Below are 22,439 nucleotides of genomic sequence, written 5' to 3'. Positions count from 1 at the left end.
AAGCATACGCGTTTTTCATAACAATAACTACATTTGCAAAAGGGAGCTGAAAGATTGCATTTCTGAGGTAATCTCATTGAATTTTCTAACCGATACGTTTCAGCTACCTCTGTATTACCAGAGCGAGTCTTGGCCATCTGAACCGAAGTGTATCTACTGGTTTTACAGATAAATGGAAGGGAATGGAATAGGCACTTTGCGTTAGTATGCTGGTGGAACGACATAAACTTCTGCTGGAGAAAGCATCGTTTCGAAAACTCACATTGCTGAGTATAGTGCTTTGTGTTTCCTCATGTCTATAGGGGAAGAAGAATAAATCAAAACTTCTTTGGCAAGTGTAGAAACTGGATGATCCTTCCAAACTAGATTCTCAACTCAAAAGACCTGGAGGGGTTGCCTATAAAAGTCATATAATTTTCTCAGCACACAGTTTTAACACATCATTTATATTTATATTAATGGAGGCTACAAAGTGTGTATAGTTCTATTTTGCCATTTACATATGCCAGGAAGGAAATAGTAGCTATAACACCTCCTACAGAGAAAAGTTAAGTTGGATGAACTTCAAAAAATTAATGAATTTTTCAGTTGTGAGAAAACTGTTTACAGTACCTGCAATAAAATTTTCGTGTATGTAACTATTATCCTTCTAAAAGTATGAGCACTTGAGAACTAGTTTGCAAGCAACTTAAAATATGTGGCAGAACCAGAATGCATCACTATCCCCCTTCCAGAAGGCAACTTCTCTGGAATGACACTCAAATAGGAGCCATTGTTTTAATTTCTGTTAAAACTATAGAAATTCTGATTTTCTTAATGTAGGAATTAAGACTAGGTTTTGACAGGTGATCTGGATTGCGTATAAACTATTGTGTTAACATTTTATTTTCATCTCTAGTCTTGCATACTGGAAAAAGATGGTTTATTATATGTCCTGTTGTGGAAAATCCTACTACTGATGCACCAGAATTTTCTCCACCAGTTCCTCAGAGTACACAGCAGTCTGAAGGCCCAGGTATTTATGAACTTCACATTTTTCAGAAAATATCTTTTTTTTAGAAGTTGCTCTGTCATCTCTCTTCTCCTGTGATTTTATTGCGATTGTTTCACTTTGGTTAGGCAGAGGAAGAGAATGAAGAATATCTTTGGGTAGCAATATTCAATAAATTACCTAATAATGGCAGGAAGACATGCTTATAGTGGCACTTCAGTGTTATTTTGATTCCAGAGGGCTGCAATCTACCAGTTCTGTGCTATGGCAGTTTATTACTATACTACTACCTGATATTTAGTTGGTAACTAATAGTTCATGCTTTATGGCAAAAAAGGCTGCTGCAGTAACTGCAGTAACTTTTTGCTTCTAAAAATCCTTTTGTAATTCTCAGGTAATTGCTTAATAAGCTAGCAAAAAGAAAAAATCCTCTTTGCTGCCATCATTGTCTTAGAAAGCTATGGTGGGTGGAGGAAGGCAGGAAGAAATCCTACCCTAGGTCTGCCTTGGCTTTGGGCTGCACCTATCAGCTGCTAGTTTGAAGTTGATGACAGAAAGCTCCTGAGATCCAGAAAAGTACCTCATCCTTATCCAAAAAACCAATATGCTTCATGAGGCCTAGACCTTACTGTATTTATTTTACAAGTGGTCTTGCATGCTAGGGACTTCACCTAATTTGAGGAATCCAGGCCTTGCTGTTTACGCTGAAGTGTTGAAACAGAGTAATTTATAAGTGAAATTCTTATTCGTTATATAACGGTTACTACTCGAAATGAGTGCAGATCTCTTTCATGTCAAATCTGAGTCAGGCATTTTAAGTGAGTGTATGGTATTGAGCAAAATTGGGAATGTTTGAGTTATAGAGAAGTCCCTGTATTTTAAAACTGTACCCTACGCTGTCGGGCAGCTCAAGCTGTGGTCACTGCTGTTTCAATAAGCAATGTCTTTTCAGTGAAATATTTTTGCATAGTCTGCAATTTAATGTTTTAATTTAACTATATATTGGTGATTTTTCTGAGAGGAAACCCTAATCAGTTAAGGCTGGACATAAGTCTTGCTGTGGTTAAAATGAGCCAGGAAGTCTTGCAGTTGCTGTGTTTCACTCCGTTTGGCTCGCAAAAAGTTAAGCTGATGCTCGTATGCCTTCTAGACCTGGAGCAGCCAGATGATCAGCCGGCGAACCCTGCGATGACAGATACGCCTGGTGTCTTACCTTGTCAGCAGCTTCCTCTTCAAGCGAGCGTATGCGACAGCCCCGTTGGCGCCGCTCCGTCCCTGGCGCAGGTTCCTGCTGCAGCGTCCTCGGCCGCCTTACAGAGCCAGGCGGATTTTCCCGCTCCAGCACTGCCGGCACCTGCTCCCAACATCCTCGAGCAGGCGGCGGCTACCGGAGGTCAGCTGGAGTATTCCCCGCTCAAGGCGGCGGTGCCTGCTCCGCCCGGCGCTTTGGCCCTCCGCGCGGCCCTGCTGGAGGAGCCCCCCGATGCCCAGCTGCCCCCGCAGCACGCGCAGCCGCAGGCGGACGAGGGCCTGTGCATGCCCGACGTGGAAATAGCCTGCTGCAGCGTCGGGCCACCCAAACCGGCCCCGCCAGTCCCCGCGAAGGCGGCAGAGCTCTGCCCGCTCCCTGCGCTCCCGGATAACGTCGTTCTGGAGCGGCAGCCTGCAGCGCAAGTCCCCCACTTGCCCGAGGCCGGCCAGCCCGGGGCGATGCAGCCCCCCTTCGTGAACCATGTGTTCCCTGCAGCTCTTGCAGCCGACTCCTTCAACCTGGCAGGGTCTCAGCTGCAGAGTCCCACTCAGGCGTCGGTGGTGGCATCCCAGCAGCACATGCTGCTGTCTCAGAGCCAGCCGGTCACCTGCTCTGGCATGGGCATCGGGCTGCTGCCGCAGCAGCCGCCCTGCACCGCGGAGTCGGACGGAGAAGGACCGCCCAGGGTAGACTTTGTTGACAACACGATAAAAAGCCTCGATGAGAAGTTACGCAATTTACTTTACCAGGAATATGTTCCAACTTCTTCTGCATCAGCAGGAACTCCAGACAGTTTTGTCCCATTAGAACAGGGGGACAACGAGTTTAACCTGCCGCCTCTTACAGAAGATCAAATTCCCACGCTGGTGTTGGGTTTAAGAGAACCAGCCCCTAAAGCTGCAGATACCTGCCAGGAAGTGAAAGCTGCTGAGAGTCAATTTGTGTCACTCGTGCCATCAGAGATCTCACCTTGCCCCATCCCGGTTAGTCCTCCAGTGACTCTGCCCTTTACACCCCTAAGTGCAGCTGATATGGACAGCACCAGAGCAGAGTTAAGGATCAAAGAGGCTGTGGTAGGAGATGTGTAGATTACTTGCATCCCTAAACAGTCTACTTTTCTGCTCCCTGGTATATTACCCTTTGTGTGCTGACTGCTTTCCAGCATGTAAGTTTTCCTAATTCTTACCTTGCCAGATGCATCCTGCCTCATTTTACAGAAACGCTTTCTAGTGAAAGCTAAATTTTGCCTTTGAGTTTAAAAGCAGTATAATATTTTAATTCATTCTCCTTTTCTTCTATTTGTTTTGTAAAGAAGGCAGAGATGTGAAAATTTTTTGTAGTTTAATAATTTAAAAGGCTTCAGGGAGTGTATTCTTTCCAAGTTTTGATGAAGAAGGTAGTGTTGGGCTGATCACTGGCTCTGACATTGTATCTTCTATTGCTTGTTCATGTGTGCAGTTGGCTAGTCTTCACCCCTTCATCACACCGCAGCAAATTCAAATAGCAGCAGTCAAGCTGTTAAAAAACATGTCACGTTTGTAGGTGAGATAGAATACAGTAGTTATACAGAACTCCTTTAAAGACAGACTATAACCTATGAATAGTTGTGCTTAGTACTGATTATCACATTGTTAGCAATAATGTCTAATTGCCTATTGTGCATTTATAACTAATTTTAGAATACGTAGTAGGTTGCTGAAATATTTTAGGCTCCAAACCTGGCCTATATTGTCACTTTGAAAGTGAACTACAGTAGTAAAAAAATGAGATTTCTATGCTTCCATAGCAATTCTCTATATAAGTTAATGGCACAGATCACAATACCTGGTCCTAAGTCGGTCTGAATAAAATAAGCACATCGAGAGCTTTTGCTTTGTTCAAATGCTACAGCTAAAATGAGACACACTATAGGCAGAAGCTTGTTCTGCTTCCAGGAATGATTTCTTTTGTCTTCCCGTGAACTTAACAGAGTAAGACTTCACTGGGGGGCCTCAAAGGAAAGCTGAGCTTTTTTCCTGGAGCAGGTGGCTTAGGTCATTATTGACTCTGTCTTAAATGCAGTCCTGCGTTGCAGTCTTTTAGACAAAATGCTGAATTTATGAAATCAGAAATTTTGCAGCACTTTCTGCTAGAAGATCAATGTATACCTTACTTGAAAAGTAGCATTTCTGAAGATGGTTATCTCAGCAGTACCAAGGATGAAGCTGTTGCATGTAGTGTCAGCTGGATAAACTGTATAAACTTCTTGAAAGATGCAGTATTTCACTGGAGAGATGGCAGCACTTCAGTGAATGATTAGAGCATGTTGCTTGTAATGATAAATGACTTTTTAGAACAGTTAAAATTCTTTTGCTATGAAAGGTGTTATGTCTTTGCAGTAATTTGAATTTGTCCTGTTAAAACTTGTGCCAAGAAGAAAAGAGATACATAGAATTTCTGAAGAAATGAGCATTAAAGTGTAGAGTCTGTCTGGAAAAGCAAAACAAAAATCAAAATTGGAATACATAATTCAGGGCCTGTTTTTCAATAGCGTAGGCTGCAGTCGTCCCCTCTGTGACACTGCCACCTCTTTTGCGTTCCAAGGGAGAAAAAAATGGAAGAGTTGAAGGAAAAACTGAGGCAAGCTCCACAAGCACTGTTAGTGTTTCATATCCCACATCGTGCGATTGCAGAGAGAGAGTGAGAATGCGTTGGCTTCCTGCTTTGTGCATGTGAGACTGAAATTCATTTTCTTATTTCCTTTTACTGAAAGTTCGAAAAGTCTGGGGTCGCTGGCGCCGCTGTTGATTCCTCAGAAGCAAGAGGTGGGTCAGCAAGCAGAAAAGGTAACACTAGTTTTAATGATTAACTGTAATGAGATGTCTGCACTAGTGCATGCTCCTCTTCTCCCGTGCCCCCTTTCTGCTCACCCTTCTGGTTCACTACAGTGTGTTTGTGAACCTGTTGTCATATAACAAATGTTAAATCTCTCACTTTTGTCAAGATTACCAGAAATAAACTACCTCACAGGCAAATTTATTTTAAACCATGAACAAGTAATATATGTATTTCCATGGTGTTAGGTATGGGGTAGTCACATGGTCTGCTACACTTTGAATAGCAGATTTCCGGTGCCATTAAAAAGCCTGAGCAGAGAGTTGCTTGGATTTCCCAAACTGCGTAAAAAAGGAATTGACAGAAATAACGTGATTGGGGGTAGCCCCTCCAGGGCAAGCCTGCGGGATTTTCAGGAGAGTCCCCAGGAGAACTAGTGAACAATACTTTTCTTACAGTGCTTGTAGATAACGATGGCACTTTCCACAATAACGTAGTTGGAGCCATCATAAGGAACTATTTAGGATGGGTAATGAACCCTCCTACCTGTCGTGTAACTCGTCGAAGTTTTAAGGGTTGAGGAACGTGCAGCTCTGCTGCTGCTGTCCTGTGCGAGGCTATCATTTCTTTAAGGCTGGCATGGCAAAGCTGGATACCAGGTTTCTGCGACAACGCAGATCGTTCTTGCGCGTGTGTACCTCAAACTGGTCTGTCCCAAAAGCAGAGTTGCCGGGAGCATGCAGTGGGCTCGCTCGCACAGCTGAGCTCTGCCTTTGCTGGTCCTCTTTGAGAGGCTACTCTGGTCCAAGGCTGAACTACAAGTACACTTAGTCTGTCCCTTGTCAAGGGCGTGTGATGTCCTGCTTTGTTTTGGGAAAACCTGCTTTTTCTGCAGCTCTTTTGCCTGACATTATTCTTGGTAATCAGGGCAGCCTGCAGAATCTGACTGGCCTTGCGGAGTTGAGGCTAGTTCTCTGCCTCCTTCAAACTGCACAGAAATATAATTTTTGCAGGAGAAATAAGGGGCCTTAAATGGTGTAAATTGTCAAAAAGGCACTTGTGTCATTGGAGTCCACTGCTTTTAAGCCAATATGAAAGGAAAACTCTGCGTGGGTTTTTCACATTCGTTTGTCTCACTAAAAGAAGAAAATACGTAAGTAAAATGTAGCACTCTGCATTAAAATAATGTGGCTTAGATGCCATAAATCAGTTAACATATTTCACCGTTCCAGAACTATGAAGTGACAGATTTTTACCTTATGTTCACTCTGTGTAATGTGCCATAAGAAAACAGCTTTCCGAAAAGCTTGCATTTATTGGTTTGACTTCAAAAACAGTGTCCGGTTTGTTAAATAATGTCGTCTTGAACATTGCCAATTACATTTTGCTTCACATGTGCTTTTGTGGTCCAAGCGGTCATCTTTTGAGCTTGTAATTTCTGCTTTTAGCAGTGTGGTGTTTAGCTTCATTCCAGGCACGTTAAATTGTTGGTGTAGGTAACTGTCAAGTGAAAGGCGTGAAATAACAGTCCGTTTGTGGTCAGCTGCAGCATTTTATGTGCATGAATATCTTAGTGCAATTTTTTTTCAGACATCAAGAATACCTTAGTAATGTGAACCCAATGTACCATGCAGATATCATTCTCCTTCCGTTTTTCTCCCTAAAATTTTCCAGTCTGCTAATAAAATTTCCCTCTCCAACTATTATTTGGATTGCCCGAATCAGTAGACTGAGCAGAGTGCCTTCTTGTGGATATTTTGTGTTATCATTATTGTGTACCGCATTTAAAAAACCCAGTTTCCTAGATCCTGTATTACAGCGACTTGATATTTAAATAATTCTTCAGTGCTACGCTTTATTGCACTACAGTTTACCAGAATAAACATATTGGCTTTTTTCTACATGTGATTTTTTTTTCCCCAACTTATAAAACAGGTTCAGCTACAAGCATCATTTCAGCTCCTGCTGCTACAGCGAAAGGTCTCCCTCAGGTAACCAGAAACTATGAGCAGTTTTGTGTTTGATTGTTATAGTTACTATCAAAATTAATCTCCGTTATTTTCTCCAGGTTGCATCTGCATCATCAAGCATGGCTAAGCAGATGGAAACTTCTAAAAGAAATGAGAAGGCAAAGACCACAGCTTCATCTGCACACACAGATAATTTAATGCAGATATCTACAGCAGATGGGATGATAAATAACCTTCAAAGGGATGCCTCTCTAGACTCCGGTTCCTATGGAAAACAGGCTGAAACTCATGATAGCAGTACACCAGCCAAAACTATTGGCAGGTTTTCAGTAATCAGCACACAAGATGAATTAACTTTAGCATCACCACACTGCTTAAGGTTCTCCGCACCCCCAGACGTCTATTTGGATGAGCTGCCTTCCAGCCCTGACCTGAAGGCGGCTGTCCGACGCGTGCAGACAGCCTCTTCTGTCGACGTCCTCTGTGACCAGGGTTCAAGCGATTCTGCTGATGAGTCTTTCCGCAGGCAGCCTGTTGCTGCTCAGCCATCCCCACCGAGCAGTAGTGCGGCCACTGACTTAATTAAAAAAGCAGCTGCTTTTCTGCAAAGATCTGGAAAACCTGGCTTACAAGGCCTTGATTCACCTAACGGTCAGGGAACAAAAATTCCTACCATCAACATAACATCCTTCCACTCGCAGTCGTCGTACATGAGCAGTGACAATGATTCAGAATTCGAAGATGCAGACATGAAGAAAGAATTGCAGAATCTGAGAGAAAAGTATGTTGGATTTGTGGACAGTGCTGGGATAGCTTGTGTTAAGATACCTACGCAGCATCTCCGCATATGCTAAGTGAATGCGTGTTTTAATAGCAATACTGAGTAAATAGGTGCTGGGAAAATTAAACAGCACTAGGACCTTCCCCTAAATGTCACACTGCATTATTTTATGCATAATTTTATTCCTTGATTCCTTTTATAAGTAGAATCAAAAATAGCTTTTTTTGATAACCAATTTAGTTGCACTCTCAGTTTCCTTACTGAAAAGTATGTTGATTGGGTAGCAAGCCTTAACACTTGTTGTATGTTCATATATAGTATTAGGTTCCAATCTGGATGCTATTTAAGTCTGTGTAAAAATAATTTGGATTTTACATGTGCGTAGACAGCTGTACCAGTGTCCTTTCTTGTTCTTCTCTGCAAGAGTGCTTTAAACTGTCAGACCTACAGACCCATCTCTGTTCCTGGAGTCATTTTTAAAGTAGATGCCTGCTTTACAGATGCTAGATTAAACCCCTCACTTCACCTCACACCAGGTCTCAGGGTGCTGCCCTGTCTCCTCTGCCCAGCCTCAGAGCTAGACTGGGTGAGCCTGGCAGGAGCCCATCATGCTGCTGGTCCCAAGAGCTAGGTTTTTAGAGATTTGAACAGTTCTTTCTTTCCTCGCACATGATGAGTAGAAACTAGCATTAGACTGCAGTCTTACCAAAATGTCAAACTTTAATTTAGGTAATGGTTTTACTGAAAACAGATGATGCATCTGTTTTTGCATTATTATAGTTCTGGTTTTAAATTGACTTTATGGCACTGTTCACTCTGCATTATGCATAAGGTGATGATCCATGTTCTAGTGCCATTCTGCGGAAGCACATTTGGTTTTCCTCATGCTGAGCTCCTCCAAACCCATTGTTATAAATTGCTATAGCTGTGCATGCTCTTGGGTGAGCAGTGACTTGCTGTGTAACCGAAGAATGTTTTGTTTCTTTTTATAGCTAACTATACCATCACAATGTGGTGCTTTATCAAATACACTGCTAGCAGAAGTTTTTTGTGCTTTTATTTCTTCTTTTTTTTTTTTAATTTAGACATATGAAAGAAATTGCTGAACTTCAGACTCAACAGAAGAACGAGATAGAGGCTCTGTACCTTCGGTTAGGGAAACCCCTTCCTCCCAACCTGGGCTTTCTGCACTCAGCCCCACCAAGTGGCCGTCGCCGAAGAACCAGCAAAAATAAATTGAAAGGTGGAAAACTATTAAACCCTCTGGTTCAGCAGCTCAGGAGTGGAACATCAAGCACAAGTAGGTACATTAGGTTGCTTTCCCTACCCCTGTTGTTTGTATGTTGTGGTTCTGCTGTGTAACTGCAAGGACTGCAGGAAAGGTACTGAATCTTTATTGTTTTTATTCCTGTGACTCAAGTTTGCATATTGTGGACTGTGTTTGAAGTGGGCTTCCTGTGAGACCATCTTGTTACAGCTGCCTAGTGCTGATCCATATCTTCTCTGCATCAGTTATAATGCTTGGCAGGGAAACAGCATCCCACTTTAATTTGGAATACAGCCTGTTTACATTTTCTCATCCTTCCTCCAAATGCAATTTATTGATATTTGTATTCACTTCTTAGGTACTGCAATTCCATATTGATTGTGTGCTGTATCTTGTTGTTGTTTATTATTCCTAAAAGGTGTCCTGTAAATAAGATTGGGTTGCATTTGCTCTGTGTCCTCCCCCCAAGGATGGGAGTAAAAGCAGTTCCAAAGTGGTGATGGATGCTTTGACTATCAGAAGTGCTTTGAGATTTTTTCAAATATTCTCCAACAGTATAACAGTCTTGAGTCATCTGTTTGGAAAGTATGAAGATGCAATTCACATGGGAAACCTTGATAAACCCCAGTGCCTAGTTCTGCAGGATGTAGAATAGATGTGAATATTTTTTTTCAGCTTAGTTCATTCTGTTATTTAGAAGAGTAGTAGCATTCCCAACATTAACCTTGTATTTCAAATCTGGTAGGTCTTGTTTTCAAAGCCACTGCATCATAGAGCCACTTAAAATTTCATTATATCAGTCTTAATTATAGACAGGGAGGGTTAAGAGGTTTTGCGTTTAAGAATTTCAATTAAGATAGGAAAGCAAAGAAATTGAGAGGCAAGATATTCTGTGGGAAACCTCGAATCTCAATATTCTTTCATATAGAAACAGAAGCAATATTCAAGCAATTAAATGAAAACTCAGAATGGCACTGGAATAATTTTTGAATGTATAACTAACATAATAAGTGATACCATTAGTCACATTAAGAAAAATAGCCTAATTCACTACGTGCGATTTTTATTTTTGATAATGTCATTGAAATTAATAAGAGAGCAGATTTTTCTTGTTTCATATGTTTTTAGCTACAGCTTGGCTGTCTTCCACAGGTTTTACCTCCTTTCCTTGTGCCAAGATACTCTGAATGTCTCTAATCCTACGTCCATCTATTTTCTAGTTTGTTCTTGGGTTGTCTCTAGCCTTTTCCCTTCTGTCTACTCACAACACTCTTATCTGTCTCCACTCGCAGATCTGTCTTAGCTCATACTTACACGTTACCTTCATTTCTGAACAGATCAAGCTTGTCCCTGCATAAAGTGTCCTGCCTCTCTGCTGTGTTTCCATAGTCACCTTTAGTTAGAGGACAGAAATCTGCTCCATCAGAGTGCTTCGTTGGTGCATGCTTTCCTTCATGTGTTTTCTTTGTGTTATTTCTCAATTTTTTGAGGCATTGTGTAAAGTTCACGTTGTCTCTGAGAGTCTGTATTCGTGCCTGGGTCTCACTTGTTCTTGACTACTTAGATTCCTGCAGTTCTGGCTTTTCTAGAACCTTTGTCTGGGGTCGAGGACAGACAATCTGTGATATGGTTATTGATGTGCACTAATTGGCATTCCCATTGTTAGTTAATCTTTGCTGATAATCATCCATATTGCGAATAAATTCCAGAATTACTTTGATGTTAAAACCTGTTAACCTGCGATATACAGATAGATGTATCGATACAGATATTTATGTATAGATATGTTTATTTCTTTATCTATATATAACTATATAGCTAGTACAGATAAAGAAAAACTTCTGATTGTCTTTGCAGCAACTTTTTATTTGCTTCTATTCACTTTAGACATCTGAGTGCGACCCTACTTAGTCTGCTCAGCCGTTCTGTACCTTCATTGTCCCCGTAAGGCACGTCTGCAAATCTCGCTCTTTTTAAACAGTGCTCTTTCTGAGTTCCCAGCTCAGTCTTTCTGAAAAAAAGCAGAAAAACCATATAAAAAAAAGATTTACTCCATAAGCTTCTTTGAGAATCTGGATCAATGACAGTATGTGTACATTATTTTCTGATGTAGGTTACCCTTAAAGTCTACGCTTCTACTTGAGAATTTTAAACTGTTGCTCCTTGTAGTGGAAAATTAATGATTATTTTTAGGCAGTGATTTTCTTCAATATCTTCCCAGCATTTGCCATTGCATGCATGTTTTTTGTTTTTGTTCTTTCAGGTAATATGTCAGACGCTAAAGACTCTCCCCACAGAGAAACAACTAAAACTCAATCTGGATCTCCCGAAACAACAGCAGTAACTTCTACATCGGCCACGTTTGGGAAGTCGGTTCAGACACAGCAGCCATGCTCTGTCAAAGCCTCTTTGTCTTCGGACATCTGCTCCGGCTTAGGCCCTGAAGGAGGAGACGTGAATGCGAGCTCTGGCCAAGGTGATTTTTTCATACCAACTGTTCAGCATGTCTTCCAGCACATGCTAAAATTAGTTTGGTTCCCTTATGCTTAAACTTTTAGGAGTGGATTTCACTTCTAGCAATATAAAAACATGAGCCTTTGGCAGCCCAAAGTACTCGCTTATCTTTAAAAATATCGTTGCAGTATTGTCAGAAGAACAAAATAAAGTATTTTACAAAACGTTAAGGGTCAACACTTAAGAAAGCATACTAGTTTTTAGGAAGGAAATGCACTTTATTTTTGGCAGCAGTGACTTTACACTGACATCTTTTCTGGAGTCTGCCTTCTGGATTTGCGGGTGGGGGGAAGGTAGAAGGACAGGAGATTGTTTCCTTTGGTTCATTTTGCTTTTTTCTTAGCCCCTTGATATTGGTAGACCCAGAGTTCCTCACTCTAAAGTATCAGTCCATCTGGGGTACGGAAAATTGCTGAGGACCAAGTTATGTTTGCATTATTTAAGGGGTTAAGGTCATGCATGACCTTAGTATCCCAGGTAAATGCCTGGAGAGTGGTAGATGGGCTGCATGCCCCAGGCCTGACTTCTGATACTTCTGTGCAGTGCACACCTCCGCAGGCTTTGACTGATCTTGTTGCCACATGTATTGGAAGTTATAATGATGATTAAAATACCTTCCTCTCATTGCACATCCTGCCAAACTAATCTGCAAAATATCTATCTGTCCTCTTCTGCTGTTATTGCATCCTATGTCTATGGTCAATTAACTTACTCCTCTTTGGCAAAGTTAAAATGGAGATGTGGATGTTTAACTAACAAAGCTGATTTGACTGATGGTATAGGACATCTGATCACAGCTACCTGTACTTTATAAGTGTCTTTGTTTTCTTCCCTTTATATTCATTTGCAGGCTGGACGGTTTTCCACCAAACGTCTGAGAGAGTGACCTATAAATCTAGTAGCAAACCTCGTACCAGATTCCTCAGTGGACCTGTGTCTTTGTCCATCTGTTTGTATTTGTTCTTTTGTATTTTATCACAGTTCATCTTTCTTTTACCACCTTTTTCCAAGTTCATATTTTATATCTCTAATATGTTTGGCAGGATGCCCCTTTTTCTGAACCATCTTTTCTTTCTTTTTATATTTCTTTCTTTTAAGTAATCATCATGAACACACCTTATTTATATTAATTTTTCATATGAAAGCTTTTTTTGCACTGCTTTTGGCTCATGCTGGGCACCAAAAGCATGTGTGGAAGATCTCATCATTTATTATATAGCCTTATGGTAAATTTTACCCTGGATTTATCAAAGCTTTTGTACTTTATGTGATTTATGTTGAAGTAATTTTTTTATTTGCAATGTGGCAAATATACATGTCTGCTGTCCCAGTTCCAGCGACAACAAAAAGAAATCCATCCTTCTGTAGACGAATGGTCTCTTTCACACATGTTTGGACTATGAAGACATGCATGTAGCAAGCTGATACAATACTAGAAGGTCACTGAAGGGTATAACTTCCATACAAGGGCTGTATTAACACAATATACAGTACTGTTTATATCCACTCTATTTTCTTTAATTTTTTTCCTGCTCTTTGCATGTGGAAATGCTGAGACGATAGTGCTCCAGCTAGTTCTTTCAAAATCTGTTTTCTAGGCGGGCTTTTCCCCATTCATTTATTTTAATTAGCTAAGTGAGCTCTTCTTAATGCACTTGTAAGTAGTGGGAAGATCTGGTTACTCCAAAGGAGAGTGCCATCAACTTTTTTGTCTAAATTGATCTGGCTGAAGTACTACACTCAGTTTATTTTCTTATGACCTTATGTGACCTCAGAGATGAAGTCAATTAGCAGTTCATCAAAACATAAAGAAGTAAAAAGTGATATCAGATTTTTATATGATACTTCAAAACGGATAGCTAGGATCCAGTACTTTTTATTTTAAGTAATTGTGCACCTGCTATTTGTACCTTATTTCTATGATTTTCAAAGTAATTGGCAATTCACCCAAACTATATAAAGCTATTAAATTAAAAAATGCAGACACTTTTTTCCTAATCCTATATGCTGCTTTTTAGGCAAACAGATTTTGCTTGTACAATAAAGATATGTTGTGCTGAACAGGTACTATAGGCCACTTACATATAACGTTAGTGAGGCTAATGTTCTTGACGAAATGTTTGGTTAATTAAGTGTTTATTTGCATTAATATCAGATCTCCCATTGGAGTTATACATTGCTCATCATTATCCAAGTGATACAGATCAAAGGCACAAGACCACTCAAATATATTCCTTCTATTTTATAAATAAACAATATTAAAAAAAATTTTTTTGTTTTGAGGTCTCCAAAATTCCAGGCACCCAGGTTCCTGAAGACTGATTTTTACTGCTCAGTGTACTAAACTTATCATGCAAGTTTTTAACAGCCGCTGAAGCCTTGAGACAATTTTGCAGTCAGGGATTTCTCTGAGAACCTGAGAGGAATTCTCAATGCACAGATTTTTCCATTTGGTATTATAATGGACACAGTAGTTGCTTCCTCCGCACATATAATTCCCAGAAGTGATTGCATTCATCTTTCACAAAATTACTATTCAGTAGGATGTAAAAAGACAGGGAGATGGGAGTTAAAATAAATAAACAAATAAAGATGTTTGGGTACTTGGTTATTGTGAATGAAACCAAGGGAATATGTAAATATTTCAATATACATCCCATCTAAATAACTCAGCACGACTAACTGGTGTCAGTTCTCAGGCCATACGCTCTCTTCTCTGTTTCTTTTGGGCAAGGTGTTTGCAGACGAGATTTGCGCTCCCCGTCCCCGAGCCGTCGGGGACCAGGGCAGAGGTGCAGGCCCCTAGTGCTGACGCAGCCGCCCAAGATCCCGCCAGTGCGGGGAGCGCGGCGTCGTTTAAAGCAGCGTCTATCACTGGAGCCGCGAGACAGTTGTCCGCGTGAGGCTGGTTTCGATGGGGATCGCCAGTTATTTTAGGTCATTTTTGCGCGAGGTGCGAGAGGCTGCGGAGGCGGCGGGCACGGAGCAGTTGGGGCTGGCAGGAGCGGAGCAGCGCTGGCCGTGGGAGCAGCGGCACCGGTAACGGCGGGGACGGGAACGCCGGCCGGTTCTTTTCTCGGGGGCGCCTGCTCTGGGGCCAGGTGGTGGTGAAGGCTGGGCACGGGGCCGGGACCCGGCTTCCCAAGGCAGGTAGCTCACGGCAGCTCTTTGGCGAATCTCGGCAGTTCAGTCCCGTCCCGGGTCTCTGCCACGAGTCGCGGTTTCCTTTGGAGAGGTGCTGGGAAAAGCTGAGCTCGGTTGTCAGAACTGCTCCGGATCCGTACGGCTGGTTCGGGACAAACAGTGCTTTGGGGGGGCTGGAAATCCCAGTGAGGCGCGTAGGGTCTTAGCAGGCAAATTAGCACCTTCTCTCTTAGTAAAAAAAAAAAAAAAAAAAATCAGTTGCTTTAAAGACAGATTTTCCTATATCTTTCCTGGTTTACCAGACCTATCAAACTTGAGCGCTTTCACAGTGTTCTCCCACAACTGCTTTTTGACAATCCCCAGGTCCAATGCTGATTTTTCCTTTGCCTTTTTCATGGAATAAAAGGTCTTGATGGGATCCAGCATCATTTTTGCCTGAGCTCCTTCCACTCGCTAAACTGCAAGGGCACCTTAGGCAAGATTTCGCACTAGTTATAACTGACATTTTCAGGAGCTCCATTTGGCTTAGACTTGTAATCTGATGTCAAGCCATTTTTGTCAGTTCTGAAGTAATTAATTTATTGTATGTGAATACATGATTATGGAAATGGTCTAACAATTTATTGCAATTTCAGTTTTATTTTAGCTTTCAAGCTTTTTGGCAGCTTGTTAGAGTACAAATATGGGACAATGGATTTTTTTGTCCTGTAAGATAGAATAGCTACATAATTTGTCAGACATGAAATATGGAATCAGAGGTAAAACACTCTGCTTAACTATTACAGTCTTAGATTTCAAATCTTAATTACTTATGGTCCATCGCTGTAGCCTCTCAACTCTTAAACACCTTTTGTTGGAAGTAATACAGTTAATGTGGTGATTTGGTTTGCCTTTATGGTAAAGTGCATTTTTTAATTGAAATCAAAAAAAAAAAATCTTAGCTGATGATTGTCAGCCTCCACTTTAGGCAATATTGCCATGTAGATAATGTTTGTCATTTCCCAAGCAAAATGCTGGAGTGATATAGTTTGGAAGAAATAGCTCTCCTCTTGGCCACTGATCCTTCCATAGTATTTTTACTAAAGTAGGCTGCCTTCGTGTGGCTGCTTTGCAAAGGTGACCAGGGTTATTGTTCCCTGGCTCCCTATGCTGGAGTTGGCATCCAAAGTGCATATATGCTTGTAACTTGGTTTTCAGGACGGGAAGGGGTTGGTGATTAAACTTTTCTACGTGCCTTTGAGGATGTACAGCAGTCAGCTACCTGCTTTTATTTTTTGCAGGCAGTTGCTTTTCATTTGCATGCATATAGTGCCAAAACTACCAATTGCTGCATGCAGACTGCTGCAGGTCAGTTAAGAAAATAGCAGTCTAGTATTACTACCCTGATGTAGCTATAGTGGGAGTTGCTAGCTTACTTCTAGAAATAGGCAAAGTAAGGTATGACTGAGGAAAAAATGCAAGAAAACTATATAAAAAACACAACACATTGTTCACTCGTGGATGTGACTTGTATTTGTCATATTGTAGGCTTTGAGTTGACTAAACTTTGGGTCGTACTTGCGTAAGACATTACTGTAGTGATGTCCTTTTGATTTTCACAGAATAGACAACTTCATTAAAATATTTATGAAATAATAAGAAAAATCTTTCAAAGCAATCTTTCTGTTCCTCCTCATGCCACCTATATCAAAACACAAACATTTTTCTCCCTTTTTCCCCCCCTTTCCTCTATTTTCTTCAGTCTCTGAGTGATGTCTCCTTTCTGCTTTGAAGACTCATTCAGAGCCTCTGTCAACGTGGACCTGAAATCTCTGAGTTTAAAGCTGCATTTCTGGCACAGTAGCACAGTATATTAACACCAGTTTACCATACAGGAAAAGCACATACATTTTGTATTTTGTTTTTTGCCCAGCCCTCTGATTTTTGCTCATGTGTTCAAGCGCTTCTTCACAATAAACTTGCCATGCCCCATGCCAGATGTTCATCTCCTCCCATACCATAATGATATTCTTCTTACCCAAGTCCAAAATACCTTTCAGGAAATTTGGCACTCAAATAGCAAATGGTGCTCATGTCTGGCAAGATCTGACAGTCAAATAGGGCGCTCTGTACACTGCTGGCACTGTAGATACTGTCTATCCAACTGAATACCTAAACGAACGATGAAAGATGTAACAAGATAATGAAAAACCACGTAGTTTGGTTAAATGAAAACTCAGCTACTCTGCTGGATTATCTTCCTGCACTTGGACAGGACATAAGGGAAACTCGTTCATGGTTGCTATTAATTTAAGTTCAGAATCTCACATTTAGACACAAATCCTACTAATAAAATGTTTGAAAAAAAAATTGGCCTCAGACCTGCAGAACAATGTATCTTTTTGGACTTGTAAAACAGGACTTTTGGGGTCGTTTTACAGTTTGTCTTTGCAGCCAGACTAGCTTGACTTGTTCCTGAAAGCATTTTTGGCCTCCTATCACAAACTGAATTGACATCATTTCCTGCATAAATAGAGTAGGAATCAAAATCTCCTATTAGGAAGCCAAGGCAATTTGGGGGAAAAAAAATAATGCACCTTCAAGCCATGGGACCTTGCTTTTGGCATGCTATTGTACTTTTTAAAGCTTCTGAATGGCTGCACATTAATAAAGGTTTGAGCTGTCCAGTTATTTAGACTTCCTTTTCTCACCTGAACTGCTGACTTTGTCTGTCCTTTCTTGCATAATAACTACTTTTTGATTGCTTAAAAGTACAGAAGCTTGTCCATCAGATTTGTCGTGTTTAGTCTTACCTAACTCTGTGTGTCTTGTATTGTTTTACCTTGTAGGGTCTACCTTGAAACGACTATGTCTAGGCAAAGATCACAGTAGTAGTAACTATCCCTTTTTTGTTTCTCAGTATTTCCTTCATGGCATGGGATGTTTGGGGGGCGTTGTTTATTTTTACTAAAAGCTAGTTGTTTAATAAATAGAGCTGGTGCACTTGTACAGATATGAAAATAGACTATATAAATTAGGATTCCTTCATAATAATGCATGTGCTGTGATGTTTCGGGAACCACGCATGCTGCAAGACAGTTGTGGTATTCTTTGTGTGTGAGACTGTGCACGCATGCGGCGAGAAAACTGGATCAGTGTTATGTCTGGTGTTAAATACACAGCTTTACATGACTGCAGTTTTGTAGCTGGAGGAATTCATAACTTAGAATCATCTTGTTCCTGTTGAGATGCATGAAATGCTAAACACTAATTGAAGAGCTTTTTTGTCAAAATACTTGTCTTCTCATTGGACCATTTCCCCCCAAAAAAGGAAAAGGAAATGAGCAGGATTCACTAGCAGGCACACTGCAGGTTGAATGCATGATCATTTAAAGGTTATTCAGATATTTTATGTAACTGTAGGACTAATAAGTTTACTGAGTTTCTTGGCTGGAAACTGATTAACAGAAAAAAGACTTGAATGTTGGTGTTGTTTGCTTATATAAATAATTTGACTACAGTTCTATGAACTTTTTGCTTGGAGAGATGGTCTTTATTTAAAATATTTAGATATATCAAATATGTTTGTTAAATAAGTAAGTTGCTTTATATTTTCTGCTGAGGTTGAGTTCATGCACCTCCAGTTGCTGCTTATTGCTAATCTTGCTGTGTCAGACTTGTAGGTACCAATGCGTGAATAGGACAGATATTTTTCTAGTTGTTCTAAAAATATGTGAGCACATTAAATCTGTCAATGCTCTTTCTGTCTGTCTATACCAAATCTGTGTGTCAGAAACTAGCACACCCACTTATGTCCTCCTCTCTTCTCTTTCTTCTGTACATTCACGGGCCTGATCTTTTTCAGTAATATGAAGATGGCAGAGTAAATGCTCTTAATGCATAGAGCGAGACTGTAAGTTTTTTGTAGCCTTTGAGGCATAATAGGCCAACCGTACTTGTAGCTGATGTGACACTTCTTCAGCTTTTCCAGGAGGACAGTAAACTCATGCAAGTAAGATAAATGGTAACATTCATTTTTAAAATGCATGTAATTTGAGCAAGTGAAATTCTAAACAATTAACACGTACTGCCTCACGCTCTCTTGAGGTGGTCTTGTGTGAAGAGACTTTGCAAGTCTGATGCTGGGAGCGTCATGGGAATACGGTCTTTCCTTCCCTCAGCCATTAATTTCACCTAGAGAGAGGCTGTGGGCACAACAGCTGGTGGCTCAGGTGATATAACAGAAAATATGAGTACATTGGACTTGGACCATTTCTTTAAGCAAAGGTGTTCTGTAGAAAGAAGTGGGAGGGGTAAAAGTCAGAAAAGCCACCATTTGAATTGCAGGACATGAAAAACTATTCAAGCAGCAAGATGTTGAAATGGAGTTGCTATTGTCAGCTTTGTGTGTGTGTGGTTTTTCAGGATCCTCTACGAACAGTCTGGTACCGTGCCCGGAGCCCCTGCCGCAATCCACCCTGCATGTCCAGGCCAACAACAGTAACAACAAGAAGGGCACCTTCACCGACGACCTTCACAAGCTGGTTGACCAGTGGACAAGCAAAACTGTTGGAGCTGCACAGACAAAACCCTCTTTAAACCAACTGAAGCAGAACCAAAAAAGGCAAGACATGGAGCCAAAGGCTAATCCCATGCAAACCCAGAATGAGACATGTGGAGTAAGTGGCACTCCTTGAAGAACATACATTTTGCTATGTGTCTGAAAGCCGTTGCAGAACTCAGATTTGGAGAACGTAAATTGAAGTTGCTTCAGATAGATGCTTCATATAAATGTCCATCTCTTTTCATTAAGTACTAAAACAGATTTTAAAATTTTGTCTTTTGGAATTAATCTTGACAGATATATGGGCTGAAATATATATATGTAAAATATATATATTTTTAAATTGCAAAGTGCTCATTACCAATAATATACAGCAATATACATACTAGCAACCATATCTTGTTTGACTTCTAAGTTTTCTTCATTTTGATGTTTAATCTTCCTCAGGTAGAGCAGTGGCAGGGATAGTGGCTTGGTGGCAGCAAGCTGTTGTTCTAGCAGAAGCTTCAAAGCAAGCTAGGGGAAAGCTGGATGTTTCTCTCACCCTTGCTCATGGTGTGCAAAAAGCACGCTGGGCTGTGCAGTACTAATCCCATGCACCTTTAAGACTATCTGCCTCATGAAAACACCCACTTCAGAAATGTGGTGAAAATGAACTGAAACAAAGTGGAAATTAGAAATGCCTCCATTCACCCTCTTTTATTATCAGTGGTAGAAAAAAGGGTTGTGACATGCATTTGTGTCTGCATTTGAGCTTGTCTTCATGGCTGAGTGACAATATGGAGGCAGGCACAAAAATGAGTGAAGATAGGTCCCAGATTTCGGTCTGAGATTCTCTCCTGCCCTGCAGCTTCCCAGACCTCTTCCTCCTCCTCACAGATGGAGTCACATTCCTTGACTAATCATTTTTGCTGGATTCATTTTTGCAAAGAATGGGAATTGAGCCAAAGTAGAGGAAAATAAGTGAGTTTTAAAAGCAAAGAACTAGTGAAGATAAAATTAATAAGGGACTGTTCAGTAATCCCTTAAAAACAGAGATAACTGGACCTGGATTTAAAAAATTGCCCTTTTTAGTGTAGAAGAAGGGAAAAAGCCTACCTGCAGCAGTGGTAGCTCTGCAGTTGATCATGAGGTGAGACCTATGAAGCAGGTACTACGCTAATGTGTCTTCTCTGGTACCTGCTGGTTTCTGCATTAGGTCACTGACTTCCCAGGGAAAAGCATTTGCAATTTAATTAAGCAATTTTCCATCAACTCTTAGTGGCCATAAATTAAGAAAAATTGGCAGTAAATAGTCCTTCTGTGTAGCAATGGTTTAAATAGTATAAACATGTTCTGCAGACATAGGGACATCTACTTAAGACCCTATTAGTTCTCACAGGGTAAGTCGAAGAAGGTGCTAGTAAGTGCAGATCGGGAAGATTCCTAGAGCTGCTGGAGAAAGTGATGGTGAGGGCACAGATTTTATTCCTTTTAAGTCACTTCTTCCCCTTTTCTTGTGTGCTTTTTGCAGCTGGATTTCTTCTGCCTGAGACTCCTGCGGTAGTTGGAAGTGTTTGGTGGGCATGTTAGCACTCTGGAGAAAAGCGTGGTCGTTTTGCTTATCTAGATCAACTGTCATAGCATCAACTTAGGGATAAGGTTTATCTTCTGTTGTCGTGGTTTCTCTGCTGCGTGCTGTTTCAAGGCCCATGGAGAAGGCAGAATATCACTGTGAGAGGAACAGAAATGTCCTTGTGTTAACACGCTGATTTTGAGAGGCTTTATTTTCTTTCTGAAATACAGCTGTTGTTCCAAGGAATTAACAACGCTGATTGAGACATCGCAGAGATTATCTACAAAGAGCTTAAAAGGACTGAGTACCCTGCTCTTCTGCTGATGCCACTACGTGGTGCTTGGCCAAGCTGCACAGTCGGGCAGAGACTCCCCGGTGCCAGCGCTGTGCCAGTTTGCCCTTGGCAGTTTTGTGCAAAAAGCCCTCGCAGGGGGCCCGTGGGCTGCAGGAGCGGAGTAATGGTGGATGGCGAATCCTCCTAGCCCACTTCACGTTGGGATGTTTGGCCACAAAGCTGGCGCGGCATTTGCCACGGGTGACTTCAGAGCTGTGGCTGCAGGCAAGGAAGTTGTGTGAAAGGGAGACCTGAAGTGGCCCAATAACAGCAGCTCTTGGAGAAATTAGTTTATCTGGGAAGATGTTATACTTGCACTAAATCAGTGTTGAGTCCAGGTTCTAAAATGGTATTGAAAGACCAAAAAAAAAAAAAAAAAAAAAAGAAAGAAAAGAAAATCACATAATGGGTGGAAAAAATAGCTTTCCAGTAGGGAGCATATAAAGCTCTGGCTGTCCTTGTTAAATCTGTCTTTTAGTCATCTTTTTGATTAAATATAAAAATACCTTTGCAAGAAAAGAACAAGGAGCACTAGGCAGATTCCCCACCCATCAAAGAAAGCTATTACAGTGTTTTATATTGGAAATAAAGGCCAGACAAATTGGAAATGTGGTGGGTTCCCCCCCCTCCCTCCCTTTCTTTTTTTGACAGCGCAGATGAGTAAGCATTGGAACAAACTAACAGGAAATTGGTAGGACAGGTTGTCTCATGTCTTCAAACTGCCTTTGTTTAGGAGATGCTAGTGTTGGTCCGCGGTGATGATTGAAAATAAAGGACAGGAGGCAATATTTGTACCTTTGCTTCCTAGGCTGCCTCTATAGGTTATTGGAAGGAAAGATGTTTCTGAATGGGAGGAGAGTTTATGGAAATCGTCCCATGATACTCTGCTGATCACAGAAAAGGCCCCGTGGAGCTGTCATTGCACAGGGTGCTTATATATGACGTAAAGGTCACGTAGGCGACCAACGTCTGCCTGGGGTGAGAAGCTAGCTCTGGCGTTGGCCAAGCTACAAGCCAGGAGGCAGCAAACCAAATGGCCGCTTGCTACTCCGAGTTGGTCATTTTTCTTTTTCTTTTTTTTTTTCCCCTCCTGCCTCTACGCCAATGAAAAATTGCAAAAATCTTTATTGGTAGGGTAGAGTTATGTGGTCTAATTATGTTTTTTATACCTATTTTTTTTTATTTGCTCTTACTGTTCTGCTACTGCTATCAATATGTAGGGTAGCTGTGTGACTCATTTCAAGTCTTCTCTTTCACTCTAGAATGTAGAGAAC

At 41.1% G+C, this 22,439-nt stretch overlaps 1 protein-coding gene across 10 annotated transcripts in view; it reads left to right on the top strand.

Annotated features, from left to right (window-relative positions):
• Nucleotides 1-22,439, top strand: part of WNK2 (WNK lysine deficient protein kinase 2) — a 127,079-nt gene that overhangs the window by 90,226 nt on the left and 14,414 nt on the right. For 7 of the 10 annotated variants that reach the window (XM_064518885.1, XM_064518883.1, XM_064518882.1 and 4 more), the window contains 10 exons: nt 899-1,015; nt 2,142-3,226; nt 4,996-5,068; nt 6,993-7,048; nt 7,126-7,808; nt 8,894-9,108; nt 11,339-11,551; nt 12,440-12,538; nt 17,562-17,606; nt 19,138-19,391. In XM_064518885.1, coding sequence (XP_064374955.1) covers nt 899-1,015; nt 2,142-3,226; nt 4,996-5,068; nt 6,993-7,048; nt 7,126-7,808; nt 8,894-9,108; nt 11,339-11,551; nt 12,440-12,538; nt 17,562-17,606; nt 19,138-19,391 — 2,840 coding nt within the window. The remainder of the gene's footprint in view (nt 1-898; nt 1,016-2,141; nt 3,227-4,995; nt 5,069-6,992; nt 7,049-7,125; nt 7,809-8,893; nt 9,109-11,338; nt 11,552-12,439; nt 12,539-17,561; nt 17,607-19,137; nt 19,392-22,439) is intronic. The other 3 variants (XM_064518887.1, XM_064518881.1, XM_064518884.1) reach the window with 3 other exon arrangements.

Source organism: Dromaius novaehollandiae, chromosome 12, assembly GCF_036370855.1.
Source record: "Dromaius novaehollandiae isolate bDroNov1 chromosome 12, bDroNov1.hap1, whole genome shotgun sequence".
Classification (NCBI taxonomy): Eukaryota; Metazoa; Chordata; class Aves; order Casuariiformes; family Dromaiidae; genus Dromaius; species Dromaius novaehollandiae.
The sequence above is the reverse complement of the archived record's forward strand: the minus strand, read 5'-3'. Positions and strand labels throughout refer to the sequence as shown.